The sequence below is a fragment of the Lepidochelys kempii genome, chromosome 6, assembly GCF_965140265.1.
Source record: "Lepidochelys kempii isolate rLepKem1 chromosome 6, rLepKem1.hap2, whole genome shotgun sequence".
NCBI classification, from domain to species: domain Eukaryota; kingdom Metazoa; phylum Chordata; order Testudines; family Cheloniidae; genus Lepidochelys; species Lepidochelys kempii.
Window position 1 is genome coordinate 110441044 of NC_133261.1, and position 19677 is coordinate 110460720.

General features: G+C 41.5%; 2 protein-coding genes across 6 annotated transcripts in view; one reads left to right on the forward strand and one right to left on the reverse strand.

Moving 5' to 3' along the window:
• Positions 1 to 14645, reverse strand: part of WARS1 (tryptophanyl-tRNA synthetase 1) — a 31018-nt gene extending 16373 nt beyond the window's left edge. Inside the window, exons 1-4 of one of the 2 annotated variants that reach the window (XM_073349656.1) lie at positions 14097 to 14645; positions 5653 to 5797; positions 5384 to 5564; positions 3994 to 4204 (exon numbers count right to left, since the gene is read on the reverse strand). In XM_073349656.1, the coding sequence (XP_073205757.1) occupies positions 3994 to 4204; positions 5384 to 5497 (325 nt within the window). In that variant the 5' untranslated portion in view covers positions 5498 to 5564; positions 5653 to 5797; positions 14097 to 14645. The remainder of the gene's footprint in view (positions 1 to 3993; positions 4205 to 5383; positions 5565 to 5652; positions 5798 to 14096) is intronic. The other variant, XM_073349655.1, reaches the window with a different exon arrangement.
• Positions 14140 to 19677, forward strand: part of WDR25 (WD repeat domain 25) — a 115902-nt gene continuing 110364 nt past the window's right edge. Inside the window, exons 1-2 of one of the 4 annotated variants that reach the window (XM_073349648.1) lie at positions 14140 to 14493; positions 15464 to 15560. In XM_073349648.1, the coding sequence (XP_073205749.1) occupies positions 15551 to 15560 (10 nt within the window). In that variant the 5' untranslated portion in view covers positions 14140 to 14493; positions 15464 to 15550. Of the gene's footprint in view, positions 14494 to 15384; positions 15561 to 19677 lie in introns of those variants that run through there. The other 3 variants (XM_073349649.1, XM_073349650.1, XM_073349647.1) reach the window with 3 other exon arrangements.

Genomic DNA, 19677 nt, shown 5'->3' on the forward strand with positions numbered 1-19677 from the left:
ATTTATTGGGGACAGCATACAGGTTTCTTGAAGCTAACAGCATGCCCCATTTTCTTGCAAGTATGTGCTTGAGGCTGTTTATCAAGATCTAGTGTGTGGCTTTCCTGTCTCTTCCCACAGTGCCCTTATTAAGTTAGATCAATGCATTCATACACCTGCCATGTTTATACAGTAACTTTACCTCACTAACCAGATTACTTACAGCATTCATGACATTATTACATATCAGTATTCATAGATTAATATATAGCATCTTCTCATCCTCCTTAAATTACAAATCCTACAGAAGCTTTCCTGCAAGGTGCTTCAGTGAAGAAAATCTTCATTCCTTCCTAGTAAGTGCCTTTGAAAACTGCATGTAGTTTCTACAGTTTGGCTATGCAAGTCTGTGCATATTCAAGACAACTATGTGAGAAAAAGGTTATTCCACTGAATTATACCTTATTTCTGGCACTTTTGTTTCTTCTGTCTAAAGTAAACATGAGTAGTATGTCCAGTTTTGGGTACCACAATTTATCAAGCATGTGGATAAACTGGAGAGAGTCCAGAGGAGAGCAACAAAAATGATCAAAGACATAGAAAACCTGCCCTATGAGGAAAGATTAAAAAAAAATACGTTTACTCCTGAGAAAAGACAACTAAAGGGCGACCTGATAAAAGTCTTCACATATATTAAGGGCTATTATAAAGAGAACAGAGCCCAATTGTTCTCCACACTTGACTTTATCTGTAGCAAGGAAGATCTAGGTTAGATATCGAAAAAAATGTCTAACTCTTAAGGATAGTTAAGCACTGGAATAGGCTTCAAGGAAAGAAGTTGTGGAATCCCTGTCAGTGGAGGTTTTGAACAACATGTTGGACAAACATCTGTCAGGGATGGTCACTCTAAAGTTTTTACTTGATGCTGCTTCAGAGTGCGGGGGAAGGACAAGATTACCACTCCAGGTCCCTTGCAGCCCTACATTTCTATGATGGGACTGGTGGCTATCTCCGATAGTGCTGAAGAATATAGATGTGACCGTATGCCCCCATATTCTTCTTAGAAATATTGTTATGATATGAATATGGCATAACGAAGATAGGTTTTATGCAAGATGGGTCATGTGAGTTATCATTGGAAAGGTTATAATTTACTGAATGTAATTATCCAATTTGTATGCATGTATCATTTCTGTTCCTGACTATGTAACAATTACAACTGTGTGTGTACTTGGGGAACGCCCACCAGACAGTATGTAATCAGCCTGAATGGGCCATAAAGGTCTTTGAAGATGCTAATCTTCCATCTTCCTGGAGTTCCTTCCTGTGGATGTTTCAAATAAACCTTGTCTCATGGTTGCTTTAATACAGCAAGGTCATGTGATGATGTCACCTGGTATGAAATACCATCTTGGACACTGCTGGTACTTTTCCACTGAAGAAGGGGGATGGGGATCAAGAAGGGAAACAAAAGATTCTATTTAAGGCTGGAGAGTGAGTTAATCAAGGTCACTGGTTCTTCATTGAATCCCCACCCAGGATAACTGCTATAAACACCTAAAGACTGATCTGGGGAGAAAGGACTGGAACCAGTCTGAGACAGAGGTCTAGCCTGTGAAGAGAAATACCTGGAACTCTAAGCTGTAGAAACTCTGCAACCTACCCAAAAGAACATTTAGAGTGAGAAATTACTATTTGTAACCAGTTTCTTTAGTGAATTAAGCTTAGGTTGCATGTTTGTTTATTTTGCTCAGTAATCTGCTTTTGTCCTGTTTGCTACCCCTTATAATCACTTCAAATTAATCCTTTGTAGTTAATAAACTTATTTTGTTTTCTAAAACCCCATTTGTGCAATTCATAATGGGGCGGGGGCAAAGAGCTGTGTGTATCTTCCTCCACATTGAGGGAGGGGGCGATTTTCATGAGCTTATGCTATATAGATCTCTATACAGTGCAAGACAATATAATTTTCACTCCAGAGGGTATGGGCACAAGAGTGCTGGGCAATCCCCTAGTTGAGTCCTCCCACAGAGACCTGATCGCAGACTGTATGATTCTACAGCTGGGCGTGTCCCTACCTGTGTGTGTGCTGGAAGGAGGTTTGAGAGCCTGACAAAGCAGCACAGAGTGGGGGGGACCGAGGCTGGTGGGCCAGGCGGGGTCAGTGGGACTCTAGCACACCAGGTGGCACCCCGGAAGGGGGGTACAACCCGTCACAATAGACTTTTGAAATAGCACCAGAAATTCACTCTACCCTGAAGAGGGAAACTGCTTGTTATTAGAATCCTGGACATTACGATTTGTATAGAAAGGAGTAGCAGAAAGTTAATATGTATTAATATGTTAATACAAACTACCACCTTTTCATGGAGCGCTCAGTATTCTCATGAAGAAAAGCCCACACTGTTTCCAAGAAACTTAAAGGAAACTGCTCCCTCCCAATCTACAATTACAGTACGACAGGCCAAAAATCAATGAGTGTGCATGTACACAATAAGCAGCTGAAGCAACACAAGCTAATTACATTGTTCTAATACTAAGCCCCATTATTCTTTAATATCACTCCTCATTTACAATATATTCAATGCCAGTCATTGTTATATCAGGCAACTGATACTCATAAATCAAGGGATTATGACAGTAGAGATCTCTTACCCTCCCCACTTCTCTATTTCCTCTCCTTGACCAGGCAAAGTGCTAAATAATATAAAACCACCACCTAGAGACAGACCAGATGATATAAAAGGTCTTTCAATCTCTAGATTCTATTATTCCTTTCCTTTTTCTCTTTTCCACCTCACATCTCTCTCTTTATACCTCTCCCCTCCCAATTTAGAAATATATTCTCTCTCCTCTGCATCTTCCCATCCTTAGAGTTTATTTCCTCTGTAGGTTGCAGCTAGTAAAAATCAATACATAGGAGGATGGGCAGACTTGTAAAGCAACACACAAATGCTGGGTTAATGCAATGTTAAGGTTGCACAGTTAAAAAAGTAAGGAGATGCAAAATGTTAAATGGACACCATCACACCAGTTTCAAAAAGCAAGTTAAAAGCCTTTTCAGGTATTGCATGTACCCGTGGGTGCCCCCAGATGATTTTGTTTTTCCACAACCCCATTTTCCTATTTAAAATGTTTTTCTCTCTCATGTTTCTATGTGACAGACCCACATAAACAGGGAAACTAAATTGACTACACACAAAGTAAAGAAATATTTTTTCTCTAGCCTCTTTCAATTACTCTTATCTTACAAATTATAAAAATAAAAAGTAAAATGCTTTCAATTAGATGCACATTCTTTATACGGGCTGCATTCCTTCAATTCCAACAGTACTTAACCTGGCCATGGCTCATATACTCTCTGACAGTGCAACAGCATGATGACCTCGTTTCAGAGCCACTGTAACAGTGTTACATGGGCCCCTCTCTGTCCAAGTCCCAGGAATCAAGTTGGGGGTCAACTGAGGGCAGGGAAGACACTCAGGCATGGCCACAGCACACTCCATATGTTCTGAAAGTTATTACAAAACAGTGCAACCTCTTCAAAACACTTTCTAATTACATAGTTCTCATAGGAAAATAACATGTACCACAGCACTTGTGTTAAAGAAATTAAATATATGAATGGGAAAGATAAGTTTAAAGGGGGGGGGGAGAATGGAAGGACTTTTGCTCAAATTTTAAAAAAAGAAATTCATAAAGTGGAGACCAACCCTTGAATGTTTTCAGGCCAAAAGACGAATGCTTCAGAAAGACACTAGCGTGTAAAGACACAATATAATGGAAACTGGTCCCTACCACCTCTCCCTGTTATATTTTACATTAATAGGTTCTTGTAAGTGACATTAATATCAAAGTGACACAAGTGAAACATCCTGGCAACATAGGCTCTATTTCAAAATGAGAAAATATAGTAAAACATTTGCTATTTTTACAATCATTAGAATAGTCAGACTCATCTTACAGATGTTACATTTTACTAACGGTGCTTTTTAAAATGAGAGAGTAGAATACCTATAAGTTTGTCGTAGTCTACGCCTTTCGCATTGGATGTCTGCACCGTCCAAGGGTCTACAAAATCCTCATCCTGTGTAGTAGTTGGACCATTATTGCTTACTGGTGAGAAATCTACTGGAGGAGAACCAGCCTTGTAATCTTGTCCTGTTGCTGTTTTATAGGTCACTTTTAATGACAATAACAGCTTCACTGCTGCATCAATTTCATCCTGAGCAAAGTGAAAACAATTTGAAGATGGAATGTGCTTCAGACAAAGTGTGTTAGTACAGCCTTCCTCCTCCAACCACTTACACACATGCATTGACTTCAAGGGGCCTACTCATGTGCTTCAAGTTAAGCAGGATCAATGTCCAAGATAAAAGAATAGGAAATGGCAGGTGGGACAGTTTCTTAACACTCCCTGTACACAAATCATAAGAATTTACTGTATAAACTTGGGCAAATCACTCAAGGCATGCCCTATGCCTCACTTTTCCATTTGTAAAACAGGGACAAAGATATTTACCTGCCTCACAAGGAAATGGTGAGGCTTAATTCATTTAAGTATAAAGTTTGTAAATATGCTTAGATAGAAGGTGCTATAAAATTATTAGTTACTCTAGAAATACTCCTGTAGTAGTTATATTTAACATTTTGAGTTTGCAGGTAAGACTTGATAACTGTAACACCTTCTTTACTCCTCACATAGTTATTTTATGTTCTATATAATTTAATGTTATTGTAACAGCTCATACATGCACACAGTCCCATGTGATAAGATTTCTTATCGAAGTTTCACTTGAAAAACAAATCTTAAGAGCCAAAACCTGTAGCCAGTCCCCATGTAGCTCACCTACTGAAATTAATTCTATTTGCACACAGACTGATGACAGGATCAGGTATTTAGAGGCAAATGCTGATCCCACTTAAGTTAACAGAAAATTGCCAAATGACTTCCACAAGACTAGGAATTGGCCCTCAGTGCACATACACTGAAAACCACATTTCTAACAGGTATGATAATACTTTTATATAGTGCTTCGCATCCAAAGATCTCAAAATAGTTTAGAAAGGTCAGTATTACTATCTACATTTTAAAGATAAGAAAACCGAAATGCAACAAGACTAATTGACTTAAGCAAAGCAACGTAGCAAGTCAGTGGCAGAATTAGACCTTAAGTTTAGTGACTCCCAGTTCCTGCTCCAGGAAAAACAACTTTGGTCATTTTGAGTGAGGTAATATTAATAATTCCAAAGTTTGTATTTTGGACAACAAAACATTTTTAAAAGAAAAGATTCTTTTGCTACTGGAATATAAAACAGCATCTCAGGCCACAAAACTGTTCAATGTGTTAAAAGAGAACTAAGCTGCAAAATGGAAAGAGTTCAACAAATGAAATAAAATTACCGTTGATGCTTTCCCTGCTTTCAGTGATCTGACTTTTTCTCCTTGTGCAGTCACTCTTTCAAACAGCTCGAGTGGACTTGAAGAGCAAGAGTCACAGTTCTGAAAGTCTGCCATTTCACAATATAGAGTATTTTATCCAGCAGATTCAAAATAGCTGCAGCAACAGACTGGAGAAGGAGAACTGTAAAGAGATAACCAGGTCACATGTTTTATTTTATTGTAATTAAAACAATTTTAAAGACTTCTGTTCAAATTCTTATTCTACCCACCTGAAATAATATTATTTAGTTTGACCCATAGCAAGTAATAAGTTTGGAGAGTCCGTTTTTTCAGCACTGTTTTTCAGAAACCAAAGACAATGAAATAGTTTCATAGCAGGTGTTTAGATGTTTGTACTAGAAGATGGGCACTGCTCTGAAGGAAAAAAAATCAAAGGTTGATTCATAATACTATTCCTCTAAATATATGTATGTGCACTAACTAAACTATGCTGGCTCATTTTATGTTTCAATGTACGTTATAATTCTCCCATCAACACACCCAATCTTGCAACAACAACAAAAATAATTAAAAAAAAATCAACAAAATACATCATGAGTTCATCATATATCAGGTAAGGTTTTAGTTTTCTTTTTCTCCTAAATCTGTTCTTTGTCCCTTTTAATATTTATGTTTCCCTTTATTTAGCCGTAGTCCACAAAGGTACAAGGAAGGTGCTTTAACAATTTGCAAAAACAGACGTTCACATTGTGCTGGTTATACATTAAATTCTTAACTCCCACTTGGTTATATATTCTCTGTCTAAAGGACCACCTGAGCTGTAGGTGGTCTGGCCTTGTGGTCACAGCTGGGCTGAGGTCTGCCCACCAGGTATGGTTGCCAACCCTCTAGGATTGGCCTGGAGTCTCCCAGAATCAGCACTGATCTCCTGGTGACTATTGAAAGCAATCCAAGAGATTTTAATAGGATATTTTAAGAAAATGACATTATGTTATGTTGGGCGAAAAAAATCTCCCAGAATAGCTTCAGAGGTAGCACCAGATTAGAATTGAGAGGCAGGAATCAGGGTCAGAGTCAGGCTGGAGTCGGAGACTGGAGATCAGGAGACGAGGTGAAGTCTGGTATTGCAGCAGGCCAAAGTCTGTGTGGTTGCCCAGACAACTTACTGGGCTAATCCCTGAGGTTAAGTAGGGGCACACAGCCAATCAGAGGGCCATGGGGTACTGTCACTCTGGGTCTCTTGAACGGTACTTCCTGTGGTATCTGCTCTCCACAGTGCTCCCTGGCTGTGCCTCTCATGTGGCACTCTGGGAATATCAAATACCCCAGGCTCTGCAGACCCATGTTCCAGTCCCCACGTTCTGATGTCACCTTCTACTACTGGAATTTCTTCCATCTTTTAGGTTTTAGTCTTTAAAGACAATTTAATTAGAGTAACCTTTTTACAGGTGCTGCAGGATTGTTTATTCTAATAAAGGGTTTGCATTTATGACTAAGAAATGTGGCAACCTGTTATCCATTAGCCCAATTATAATGAAAACATGGTTGGGTTGTGGGGATAGAGCTTTTCCTATGTGATCCTGAAAGAATTGTTAATATTCAGGAAGGAATATAATAAGCAGATCCTCAAGCAAAAAATAGGTTAAGGTCATAAGAATGGCCGTACTGCGTCAGGCTAAAGGTCCGTCTAGCCCAGTATCCTGTCTTCTGACAGTGGCCAATGCCAGGTGCCCCAGAGGGAATGAACAGAACATGTAATCATCAAGTGATCCATCCCCTGTTGCCCATTCCCAGCAAATAGAATGCAAATAGCTTTTAAAATAGTAATGGTGGTTATGTGTAAAAATGCAAGCACACTAGTATAATCAATGTTCAGGCATCAATCAAGGATTTATTTAATCTTGTAACTTGATAGAGAAAAATAGAAGATTAAAAAAACCATGTTTACATTTACAGTGAGTTCTCAATATTGACAAAGAAAAAAGATTAGTGCATTGGAAAAAGAGGGGATGTCATAATTCAGAGAAAGCAACCTTATTGGGTGAGCTGTGATTGTCCCAAAGAAGACCTATCATACATCTGTGATGAACACAGCATGAGCGCAAGACACAGAGAGGGATTTCTAGCAGAGAGTGCTCGTTTTGAAATGCACTTCATTCATATGTGATGGATACACAACAAATGGAAGACTAAATTAGCCTTGTAACAGTATAGCTACCATCAGTGGTCAGTTTGAAAGATGCACCTCACACCTTAAGTATCCCTTACCAGACTAAGACCCAGAAGCCCATTTGGCACCTCACTCACTTCAAAGGGACGCGTGGACATAGAGGTCTATCTGCATAGAACAATTTGCAGGATCAGGGACTAGAAGATTATCCCTAATGCTACTGAGGGGCAAATCTGCTTTGAAGATTGATCTTAACATGCATCCAACTATTCAAGAACTCTTAAAAAAACAAAAAGAAAAGGAGTACTAGTGGCACCTTAGAGAATAACCAATTTATTTGAGCATAAGCTTTCGTGAGCTACAGCTCACTTCATCGGATGCATTCCACTGAATGCATCCGATGAAGTGAGCTGTAGCTCACGAAAGCTTATGCTCAAATAAATTGGTTAGTATTTTCCACTGAATGCATCCGATGAAGTGAGCTGTAGCTCACGAAAGCTTATGCTCAAATAAATTGGTTAGTCTCTAAGGTGCCACTAGTACTCCTTTTCTTTTTGCAAATACAGACTAACACGGCTGCTACTCTGAAACCTATCTTAAAAAACAGATTCCTAAAAAGCTTATTGACGGAATTCTGTATAGGATGCATAATTAGAAATGGATTTACAAGACCTAACTTTAATTAATCCTAAAAGAAAGTTACAAAAAATCACCCACTTGATTTCACTGTTCCAGAGTTCCAAAAACAAAGCCTCAGTACTCACACTAGCTGTTCAACACTATATAGTCTTCTTCCTGCAAAGCAGTCTGATCACAACTTGGTTACAAAATATACATTTAGACTGTCACCATACTATGAGCCTTTTGCCTGCTTGGGAAACATAAAGAGGGATTGCCATGGTTAACTAAAATGTAGCTAACCATCAAGGTTCTGTTCCTTAACCAACTGCAATGTTTCCAGGTTATGGAACAGCTGAGCACCAACTACAGCTAATGTTATCATCTTATCAGCGCACTACTATATCAAATTCTTATTTTAAATAAAACTGTCCTGATTAAGGGTACATGCAGTTTGAATGGTCACTAGTTTTGATTGATTAGTTCAGTAACCCTGTAATAAGATGTTATTTAAATAACAGGCCATTTAGCCTTATTTCATTCAATTATGTTACGACTTATTTAACATTTAACAGTGTTTCTTCCATAAAGGGAAATTCTTTTACAAACTCCTACATAACTTATTTTCATATTCTATTTTGGAGTCTAGTATTTTCCTTGTTTCTTTGTAGGTAAAAAATGTTTGGCTGGATAAGGAAATGACATTATTAAACCACAAATCCAAAAAGGTTTTTATATAGTTTTTTTTATACAGCATCCTTATGTGGGGATACCATGGTTATATTATCTGGCTTCAAATTTTACAATGTATGAAGTTAAACACCAGCTTTTTGTATGAACCGTTAACATGGATGCGGAGTTTGAGCTAATTTAATTATTCTATTTGCCTCCCTATTTGCAGCACATCTCCATCCTGAAAGGTTGAAATGATACAGCCTGAAGCTAATGGGCTTCAGTAGTACACTAGAGAAGACCACTCCCTGTCTGAGAAAAGTAAAATCGGATGACTCTTGAAAGAGGACTAAAGTAGTGTTATGCTATTCAGCTGAGCAGAATTGCATAAAGAAGGTTGAATTTTTGGAGGAAGCAAAGGTAATGCAGTCAGTGCAGTGAAAGACGCAGGCAGTGAGAACTGCAGGTTGCAAAAAGTAACTCTCCAAAGCTAAAATCTAGTTGCCTGAGCTCAGGATGAAGTGGAGTGTGGCATCCAGCTGTGTTGATGAAATGGAGATTCAGGACACCACCACCACAAAGATGGACAGCATTCTTCACTGAGCTCTGAAGTTGAGGAGAACTATTATGTTGAATTATTCATAAGAAAGAACAGGATTTATCTCATATTTTGACCTGACACATTCTTTTGAATCCTTTTCAGGGTTAAGAATATAAATAGTCGCAAAACAGAGTGTAGGATAGGAATTTGTTTTGTGACTAAGAACATTCAAAACATCCTGATACCCATAACCAGGAATGTTTTCAGGAAAATAATATGCATTGGAGTTTGAAAACAGACTACCCAAGACATTTAGCCTTTGCTTCTGACAGTGGACAATGCCTGATGAGTCAGAGAAAAACAATAACCATTATTATACAAAGGCTTTAGCAAGCTGATAAGCCAACACTTTAGAAGATGAGGCTCATTTTCCTTTGAATCATAATTGCAAAATGCAATTGTCTTAATTTTCCATAAGCTCATTTGTATTAACTTTTTCTATGAAACGTTGAGCAATGACAAAGCTTCCAAGATGAAATGAAAAGAGAAAATAGAATATGGTAGTAATAAATTAGAACCTTTTTCAAGTGTAACTTTTGATCTCAGATGCAGCCAGAGAGTAACGGGTGCTATAACTATTTTTACAGTCACGGTCCAACAGCACTGGTCGCAGTACATATCCTTGGGGGACTCAACTATTCACCTCTCTCCACTGTGAAAACTGATCATTTATACCTACCCTTTGTTTCCCATCTTTTAACCAGTTACTGATCCATGAGAGGACCTTCCCTCTTACCCTATGACTGCCTACTTTGCTTAAGAGCCTTTGGTGGGGGACCTTGTGAAAGGCTTTCTGAAAGTCCAAGTACACTATATCTACTAGCAAAAAGAAAAGGAGTACTTGTGGCACCTTAGAGACTAACCAATTTATTTGAGCATAAAATTTATTTGAGCATAAGCTGTAGCTCACGAAAGCTTATGCTCAAATAAATTGGTTAGTCTCTAAGGTGCCACAAGTACTCCTTTTCTATATCTACTAGATCACCCTTGTCCACATTAGCTCTCCACCAGTCATCTGGTACAGAGGCTTACACAAAGTAAAACTATTTCCCTATGTTTATTCCCCCACACTGTTCCTCACACGTTCTTGTCAACTGCTGGAAATGGCTCACCTTGATTATCACTACAAAAGGTTTTTTTTTTTTTCTCCTGCTGGTAATAGCTCACCTTATCTGATCACTCTCCTTACAGTGTGTATGGCAACACCCATTGTTTCATGTTTTCAGTGTACATAAAATCCCCCTACTGTATTTTCCACTGTATGCATCCGATTAAGTGAGCTGTAGCTCACAAAAGCTTATGCTCAAAAAAATTTGTAAGTCTCTAAGATGCCACAAGTACTCCTTTTTTTTTTCCCCTCAGTATGCATCCGATGAAGTGAGCTGTAGCTCACGAAAACTTATGCTCAAATAAATTGGTTAGTCTCTAAGGTGCCACAAGTACTCCTTTTCTTTTTGCGAATACAGACTAACACGGCTGTTACTCTGAAACTTTTCTTTAGGCTGACTTAAGTGACAGGTTATATACCACAGTTAGGAGTTCTGTGATTTCATGTTTGATTTCCTTCAGAACATCTGATAAATTAAACAGTAATAAGTCAGCAGGACCAATCTGTTCCAAAACCTCTTTTACTGACACCTCAAATCTGGGACAGTTTCTCAGATTTGTCACCTAAGATGAACAGCTCAGGTGTGGGAATCTCTCTCATCTCATATACATTGAAGACCAAAGAAAATAATTCATTTAACTACTCTGCAATGGCCTTGTCTTCCTGGAGTGCTCCTTTAGCACCTCAATCATCCAGTTTCCCCACTTATTCTTTGGCAGGCTTCCTGCTTCTGATATCCTTGAAAAAAATGCTTGCTTTTAGTTTTTGAGTCTTTTACTAGTTGCTCTTCTAATTCTTTTTTGGCCTTCCTAATTATACTTTTACATTTGACTTGACTTTATGTTCCTTTCTATTTTCCTTAGTAGGATTTGACTTCCAATTTTTAAAATATGCCTTTTTCTCTTTAACCACCTTTTTTCAAAACTCTGTTTAGCTAATGTGGAGTTTTTTCGGTCCTCTTATTGTTTTTTTAATTTGGAATTTACATATCATTTGCAGCTTCTACTATCATGTTTTTAAAAAGTGTCCATGCAGCTTGCAGGGATTTCACTCTTGTGACTGTTCCTTTTAATTTCCATTTAACTAGCTTCCCCATTTTGTGTAGTTCTCCTTTTTGATGTTAAATGCTACTGTGGTTGGTTTCTTTGGAATATCCCCCCCTACAAGGATGTAAAATTCAATTACTTTATGGTCACTATTGCTGAGTGGGTCAGCTATATTCACCTCTTGGATCAGAATCTGTGCACTACTTAGGACTAAGTCAAGAATTACCTCACCCCTTGTGGGTTCCAGGACTAGCTGCTCCAGGAAGCAGTCATGAATAGTGTCCAGAAATTTTCTCTCTGCAACCCATCTTGAAGTGACTATATCAACTCAATATGGGGATAGTTGAAGTCCCTCATTATTATTGGGTTTTCTGTTTTTGTAGCCCCTCTAATCTCTCTCAATCATCATCACCATCCTGGTCAGGTTGTTGGTAGTATATTCCTGCTGCTGTACTCTTATTATTCAAAAGCATGGAATTTCTAGCCATAGAGATGCTATGGTATTGTTTGATTCATTTAAGTTTTTATTATATTGGACTCTATGCTTTTTTTTTCACATATAGTGCCACTTCTCCACCAGCGCAACTGACTCTGTCATTCCTATATATTTTGTACCCTGATATTAAGCGTCCCATTGATTATCATTGTTCCACCAAGTTTCTGTGATGCCTATTATATCAACATCCTTATTTAATACCAGACACTCTAGTTCACCCATCTTAGTATTCAAACTTCTTGCATTTGTATACAAATACTTATAAAATTTGTCAATATTTAGTTGTGTGTCTTCATGTGATGTAACTGAATGTGACTCTTTTGTTTGACAGATCCTCTTCAGTTGCTATCTGTACTCTGATGAACAGAACACAAGAACAGCCATAAGGGGTCAGATTAATGGTCCATTTAGCTCAGTATCCTGTCTGTGACAGTGACCAGTGCCAGATGGCTCAGAGAGAATTAGCAAAACAGGGCAATTTCAAGTGAGCCATCCCCTGTCATCCAGTTCCAGCTTCTGGCAGTTGGAAATTTATGGATACCTGGAGCATGGGGTTTCTCCCCTGACCATCTTTGTTAATAGTCATTGATGGTCCTATCCTCCATGAACTTATCTAATTCTTTTTTGAACCCAGTTACATTTTTGGCCTTCATCCCTGGCAATGAGTTACGAGTTTCACAGATTGACTCTGAATGATGTGAAGAAGTACTTCCTTTTGTTTGTTTTAAACGTGCTCCCTATTAATTTCATTGGGTGAGCCCTAGTTCTTGTGTTATGCTGAAAGTTAAATGACACTTCCCTATTCACTTTCTCCACACCATTCGTGATTTTATAAACCTCTATTATGTCCTCCCTTAATCAATTCTTTTCTAAGCTGAACATTGCAAGTCTTTTTAATCTCTATTCTCATAGAAGCTGTTTCATACCCCCAGTAATATTTGTTGCACCTTTTCCAATGCTAGTATATCTTTTTTGGATGTACAATGGATTTATATAGACACATTATCAGATTTTGTATTAACTATCCCTTTCCTAATGTTAGTGTTTTTGACTGCCACTGCACATTGAGCAGATATTTTCAGAATATGCCTGCATTGTACAGCTGCGTATGCAGAGCTGTTGCAGCTGTGTTAGCCGCAGGATATCAGAGAGATAAGGTAATCTCTTTTATTGGACCAACTCCTGTTGGTGAGAGAGACAACCTTTCCAGCTTACACAGATACCTGAAGAAGAGCTCTGAGTAATCTCGAAAGCTGGTCTCACCATCAAAAATTTGGCCAACACAAGCTATCAGCTCACCCTCCACACATGCACCCTGTCTCTACAAAGCTGGTGACAGCTTATGAGCCCTCCTTCTCAACAGGGGATAGATAGAGGTCTTCCAGGGGGTACATCAGCTCATCTAGATATTTGCCTAGTTTTACAACAGGCTACATAAAAAAGCACTACTGAAGTCAGTACAAACTAAACTTTCCTATGGACAAAATGAGACAGGAAGCGATTTTTCAGCAATAGAGTGCTATGACATTTTGTATGTTTGGGTCTGATTTGGTACGTTTTTAAAGGAGATGAAACTTGGGGGTACGCAAGCCAAATCCAACTCCGCAGAGGGGTACAACAGCCTGGAAAGGCTGAGAACCACTGCTCCACAGCGTGTCCAGACAGCCTGTGCCAACGCTGGCCAGCTCCGACGGCTGATGGCAGCGCCCTGCGCAGCCACTCACCCCCCGCCCCGTGGCTGCAGCGGCCAGGGAGGCTGATGTCTCCCCGGCCGGGGACCGCACCAAAGGAAGTGTCGGGCCTCCGCTCCGAGGCGTGACTCTCCCAGGCCCCAAAAGGGCGATGGAGATGAATGAACATCCCGAGCGCCCACAGGGGGTGAACCCACACGAGAGCCCTCCCGCCCAAAGGCCATGGCCATCCCCACCGCCACCGCCACCGCCACCCCGGAGCCGCCGCCGCCGCCGCCGCCCGAGCGCGGCTAGGCCCCCTGTCCCCTTACCCGAGCGAGGCCGGCTCCCCTTCTCAGCGCCTCCGCCACCGTCAGCACCGGGCACCCAGACCAGCGCCGGCTCGGCGCGTTGCTCAACCCTGCCCGGTCGGAAACGCGCACCCGGGCCGGAACCATTCGCTATCTGGGCAAGCAGGGCGGCCGGGCGCGCTTCCCCAGACCAGACGTGGAGTCGCCTGTCGTGGCGGACGCTTGACCACAGCGCTGGGGTGGCCTGTGGGGGATTTACACGCGGCCGGCCGCGCGCTGGGGCTGTTAGCAGAGCAGCCCCTGTTTCCAGCCGGCTCGCTTTGCGGGCGGGCCCGCCGCCGGCTGCCTTGGAGTGTTTCTGGGAAAGGGCCTGGGGAGTTTCTTCCCTTCAGCTAACTGACGTGGGTTCCCCGCATAGGTAGGGCACGTGGGGCCCAGCCTCGCCAGCCTCAGGAGGGGTCTTCTCCATAGGAGGAGCTGCAGGGTCAGGCTGCCCCCGGGAACGAGCCGCCCCGTGTCCCTGGGGGGGGAGGCCGCCCCCGGGAACGAGCCGCCCCGTGTCCCTGGGGGGGGCTGAGGGGAGGCCGCCCCCGGGAACGAGCCGCCCCGTGTCCCTGGGGGGGCTGAGGGGAGGCCGCCCCCGGGAACGAGCCGCCCCGTGTCCCTGGGAGGGGAGGCCGCCCCCGGGAACGAGCCGCCCCGTGTCCCTGGGAGGGGAGGCCGCCCCCGGGAACGAGCCGCCCCGTGTCCCTGGGAGGGGAGGCCGCCCCCGGGAACGAGCCGCCCCGTGTCCCTGGGAGGGGAGGCCGCCCCCGGGAACGAGCCGCCCCGTGTCCCTGGGAGGGGAGGCCGCCCCCGGGAACGAGCCGCCCCGTGTCCCTGGGAGGGGAGGCCGCCCCCGGGAACGAGCCGCCCCGTGTCCCTGGGGGGGGAGGCCGCCCCCGAGAACGAACCGCCCCGTGTCCCTGGGGGGGAGGGGGGCTGAGGGGAGGCCGCCCCCGGGAACGAGCCGCCCCGTGTCCCTGGGGGGGAGGGGGGCTGAGGGGAGGCCGCCCCCGGGAACGAGCCGCCCCGTGTCCCTGGGGAGGCTGAGGGGAGGCCGCCCCCGGGAACGAGCCGTCCCGTGTCGCTAGAGTGGAGTGAGGGGAGGCTGCCCATGGACTGAATTGCCCACGGCCTCAGGCACTGGGAGGGTGACCCCAGGTTGCAGTGAAGTGGAGGTTTCCCCGTTCACAAGCATTCTGGGTAGTTCACATTTAAGAAACTATTTATGTTATCTTAGTGGGAGCTGGGGGGAAGAGGGGTTGGGGGATATGAAGGATTTTACTTGTTGTCTTTAACTGAAACATTAAAATAAAAAAAAAAATTCTACCTCCTACCACTCTAAGCACCTTCAGAAGAAGAGTGTGCTGGATGGTTTTAATCTGCCTGTTGTCTAACACTGTCATTCTGAATCTGAGGTGCCTTTCTCTTTTATGGGCTGGGGTGAGTTGAACAAGGGGAGATTTTATCGAGTTAAAATGTGCACTGAGATTTTGAAGGGCCTGATTATCAAAGCTGAGAATGTGCAAACACACTAAGTGTTTGTGCAGGTGGCCCACTATGTGTCTTATTGGCCTTTTGTGTGTGCCCCATAACACAATTTGTATGCTGCTTCCTATCTCTCCAGAGTAATTAATGCTTATTCATTAGGTACGTGCAATACATATACTGAGTTTAGATGCTCAGTGTCTAGTTCTCATTAAAAAAACATGCAAGTAAACTTTCCTCATGAAAAAGAGACTGGAGAAATACTTAAGCTGCACTGTCAACTTAAAAATTGTATGTTGTCAACCCATGCTACAAATGCATAATGGTTGAAAAACCATTCTCCTAGAGTAATCATCAATGGTTCACTGTCAAATTGGGAGGATGTATCTGCTCGGGCCCTTCAGATGTCTGTCTTGGGTCTGATACTATTATATGTTTATGAATTGGATAATGGAGTGGAGAGTATGCTTATAAAATTGTGGATGAACCAAGCTGAGGGGGCTTGCAAGTACTCTGGAGGATAGGATTACAATTCAGGGTGACCTTGACAAATTAAAGACTTGGGCTGAAATCAACAAGATGAAATTCAATAAAGACAAGTGCAAAGTACTACATTAGAAAGTAGTACTAAAAATCATGTGCACCTACAAATAGGGAATAATTGACTAAGCAATAGTTCTGCTGAAAAGAAGTGGGCATGTTTAGTCTTGAGAAAAGAAGACTGAAGGGGGATCAGATAACAGTGTTTAAATATTGTAAAGGCTTGTTATAAAGAGAACAGTAGGGATGTAAAATGTTAACTGGTAAGCATTAGTTTTACCAGTTAACCCGCCTTAACCCCTGGGCAGCCCTGGCCCCAGCCCCAGTCCCAGCTGTGCCGGCCACCGGGTGGATTGGCCCAGGCCCTGTTTCAGCGCCTGTATAAGAGCATTTTAGATCAGTAAAAGTGAGAATTTGAAATCCGGTGGATTTATAACTGTTTTGTCTACTTTTTTGCACTTCTCTTCAGTTTTAACAATGAAAAATAAAGAGAGAGAATTTTGGGGAATATTTATTTGCTTAAAAACAGATGCTTTCACTGCAACCTCTAAACAAAATTTTGGAAACATTTCTATTATTTTCACAAAATGTAAGGCCTCAATCTTGCAATTGGCTGTGTGCAAGAGTAGGCATGCACACACTGTCAGTTTCAGGACTGGGGCCTAAACTTAGCCAAATTTAAATTGACAGTGTCCTTTCAGTCCTTAAAAAGTGAGGTTTTTCTCCCAGTGGATGTGAATTGAGGCAGGTCCGTTTCACGCACTCAGTTGTGAAAGCATCTGTCTTCCACAGCCTTTGTTGTTGTTAGTTATAAAACAGAGTTATATTATAAAACAAAAATAAAATCTGGTTTTTTTGGTGGTTTTGTTTTGTTTTCAGGCCTATTACAACTGCTATCCCTTCAAGAAAAGTGTTTTTCTCTAACTTAAAAAGAAAATTCCCATCAGTAGTTTGGACATCCTATTTCAAGTAATCATATAAAGCCAATTTTTATCTTAGAGCACTAAATCAGTCTTTTAAAGTCTAACAAAATTACTTCTCTTTCCTCTCTCTTTCCCCCCTCCCCCCTTGTCTGTCCTCTCTGTTTATACTGTAAGCTTTTTAGGGCAGAGTCTGTGGCTTACTACACATTAGTTCAGTGCTTAGCGCAATGGAGCACCAGTCTTGGCTGGGGCCACTACTGTAAAACAAATAATTTAATATCTGTTCATTGTAGTTTCAGAGTAACAGCTGTGTTAGTCTGTATTCGCAAAAAGAAAAGGAGTACTTGTGGCACCTTAGAGACTAACCAATTTATTTGAGCATGAACTTTCGTGAGCTACAGCTCACTTCATCAGATGCATACCGTGGAAACTGCAGAAGACATTATATGCACATTGTTGTTGTTACTTTTAGCAATGGCTCATAAGCAGCATTTTCATGCATGGATTTTTAGAACCCAAATGTTTGTGTCAGGAAAGAGCTACATTATCCACTCAGGGACTTTGTCTTTAAAGAAATTCAGTTATTAACTCTGATAAATTGACTTTTATAAGCGATATTACAAGTAAAAAGTGACCTGGATGAATTTTTATGACCCATTTTGTTTTGAACAGGATTTGATAGTCATGCTACCTTTTAAACGCTTTTCCAATTTTTCTTCTCTCCTTTGCACAGGTGGAATCCCATTTAAATCAACAGTGTTTCATGATGTAGCAGAAATGAGTTTGGCCCCTTCTTATCTGGTTTTGTTGTTGTTTATGAAATAGTCCCACTGTTTTATACTATGATAAACTTCAGATAAAGACATGGGTTGCCCTCTAGAGGGAGGATTTAATGTTTTTATACTTAGCTCTATGCTGCTTTTTTAAACTTCTGCTAAATATTTAGGTCACTCTCCTGCAAAGGGATTTGAAAGTATCAACCTGTAGTTCTGGATAGAGTCTTGTTTGCTTCAGTGGGACCCTGCTCAGGAGTAAGGGTTTGTGCTTGAGGATCCTATTGTAAAATAGAAGCACAACCTACAATGTAAAGTTCTTGTTGCTTGGAATAAAATGTGCATATTTGAGACTTGTTCTATTTATACCGGAGGTTTTCAAATTGTGAGGTGTGTTCCCCTAGAGGGGAACAGAGGAATGTTCGGCAGTGACACCAGGTGGGGCTTCCCCTCTCACCTCAGTAGGCCACCTAGTCTGTGGGTCAGTCTCAACAGCCACGGCAGCTGCGCCGATTTCCGCTCCCAGCACCCTCTGCACCCAGCGCTGGCTCCACTCTCAGAGATGGTTGCACGTTCCTTCCCCCACTCAGAAAACCCGAGGGGGGGGCAGTATTATGTCTATTTTTATCTGGATTGGGGGTGGGGGGGGCCAACCAAAAATTGTAACTTGGGGCGGGGAGGGAACTCAGCTCAAAAAGTTTGAAAACCGCTGATTTATACTAAGGTCTGAATCCTGCAAACAGTGAGTCCTGTGAGTAACTTTGTGCATCTAAGTAGTCCCATTGAATTCTAATGGACTGCTCACATGCATAAGAGTTAGTAGGACTGGGATATAAGCTGCTGATTCTGCAAATACTTGGGTATGTCCTTAACTCTACTACTGTGAGTAGTTCAATTTCCACTTTTTTTTCAATGTGACTTCGCAGAGTAATAAAGTTAAGCATCTGTGTAAGTGTTGGGAGGATAAGGGCCTAAGGTTGTAAGGGACACAGACCATATCTTCAAATATATGTGAAGTGCTATGCATATCCCTGGTGTCAATACACAGATGGATTATTATCAACCCCCAATTTCATGAGCATTCATGGCCCGCCATACAATTTCCATACCCAGATGTGGCCCTCGGGCCAAAAAGTTTGTCCTCCCCTGTGCTAGACCAATCTCAGCTTTTGTCATTGACTACATAAATGGCTAAAGTTAATCAAATCATATTTTTGTATGAAATAAGTAAAAGCATGTATGCTTTTATTTTCTAGAGATATTAACATGGTCAGTGATTATTATGGCTTAAATAAGCCTTTGATGTAAAACTGAAGATGATGCTGAATTTACTATGTGGGTGTGGTTAGATTTACAGCTTGTACTTTTAACACATTCTGTGATCCACTTAGTAATTCTGTGGTTGTGTCTTTTTTCTTCTGTCACTTGGGCCACATTCATGCTCTTTTACAGTACCAATGTGGTGGAAGAAAGACTCTGTCATATTGGCTCCATTTGTAGTTGTTCCTCTGCATAAAGTTACACATCCCCAAGCTACAGCATAATTCTTATTATTCTGTCAGGATAGACCTGGTGGCAGGTCAGGTTAAAAGTGTGCTATCATAACTGCATGCATAAGTCTGTGCTTTCTTTGTTGTAATCCTTTGCATCAGTTTTGTGGAATGCAGCTTGTTATCTATGCAAAATGTAACTAATGTTTATAAAGTGCTGAGAGATCCCGAGATGAAAGATGCTCTAGAAGTGCAAGTATAGGTGTGTTGAATTAAAGATTAAATTGTGTGGGTAAATATTCATACAAGAGCATACTTATATTTGCAAAAACTATGTTTTTAAGTG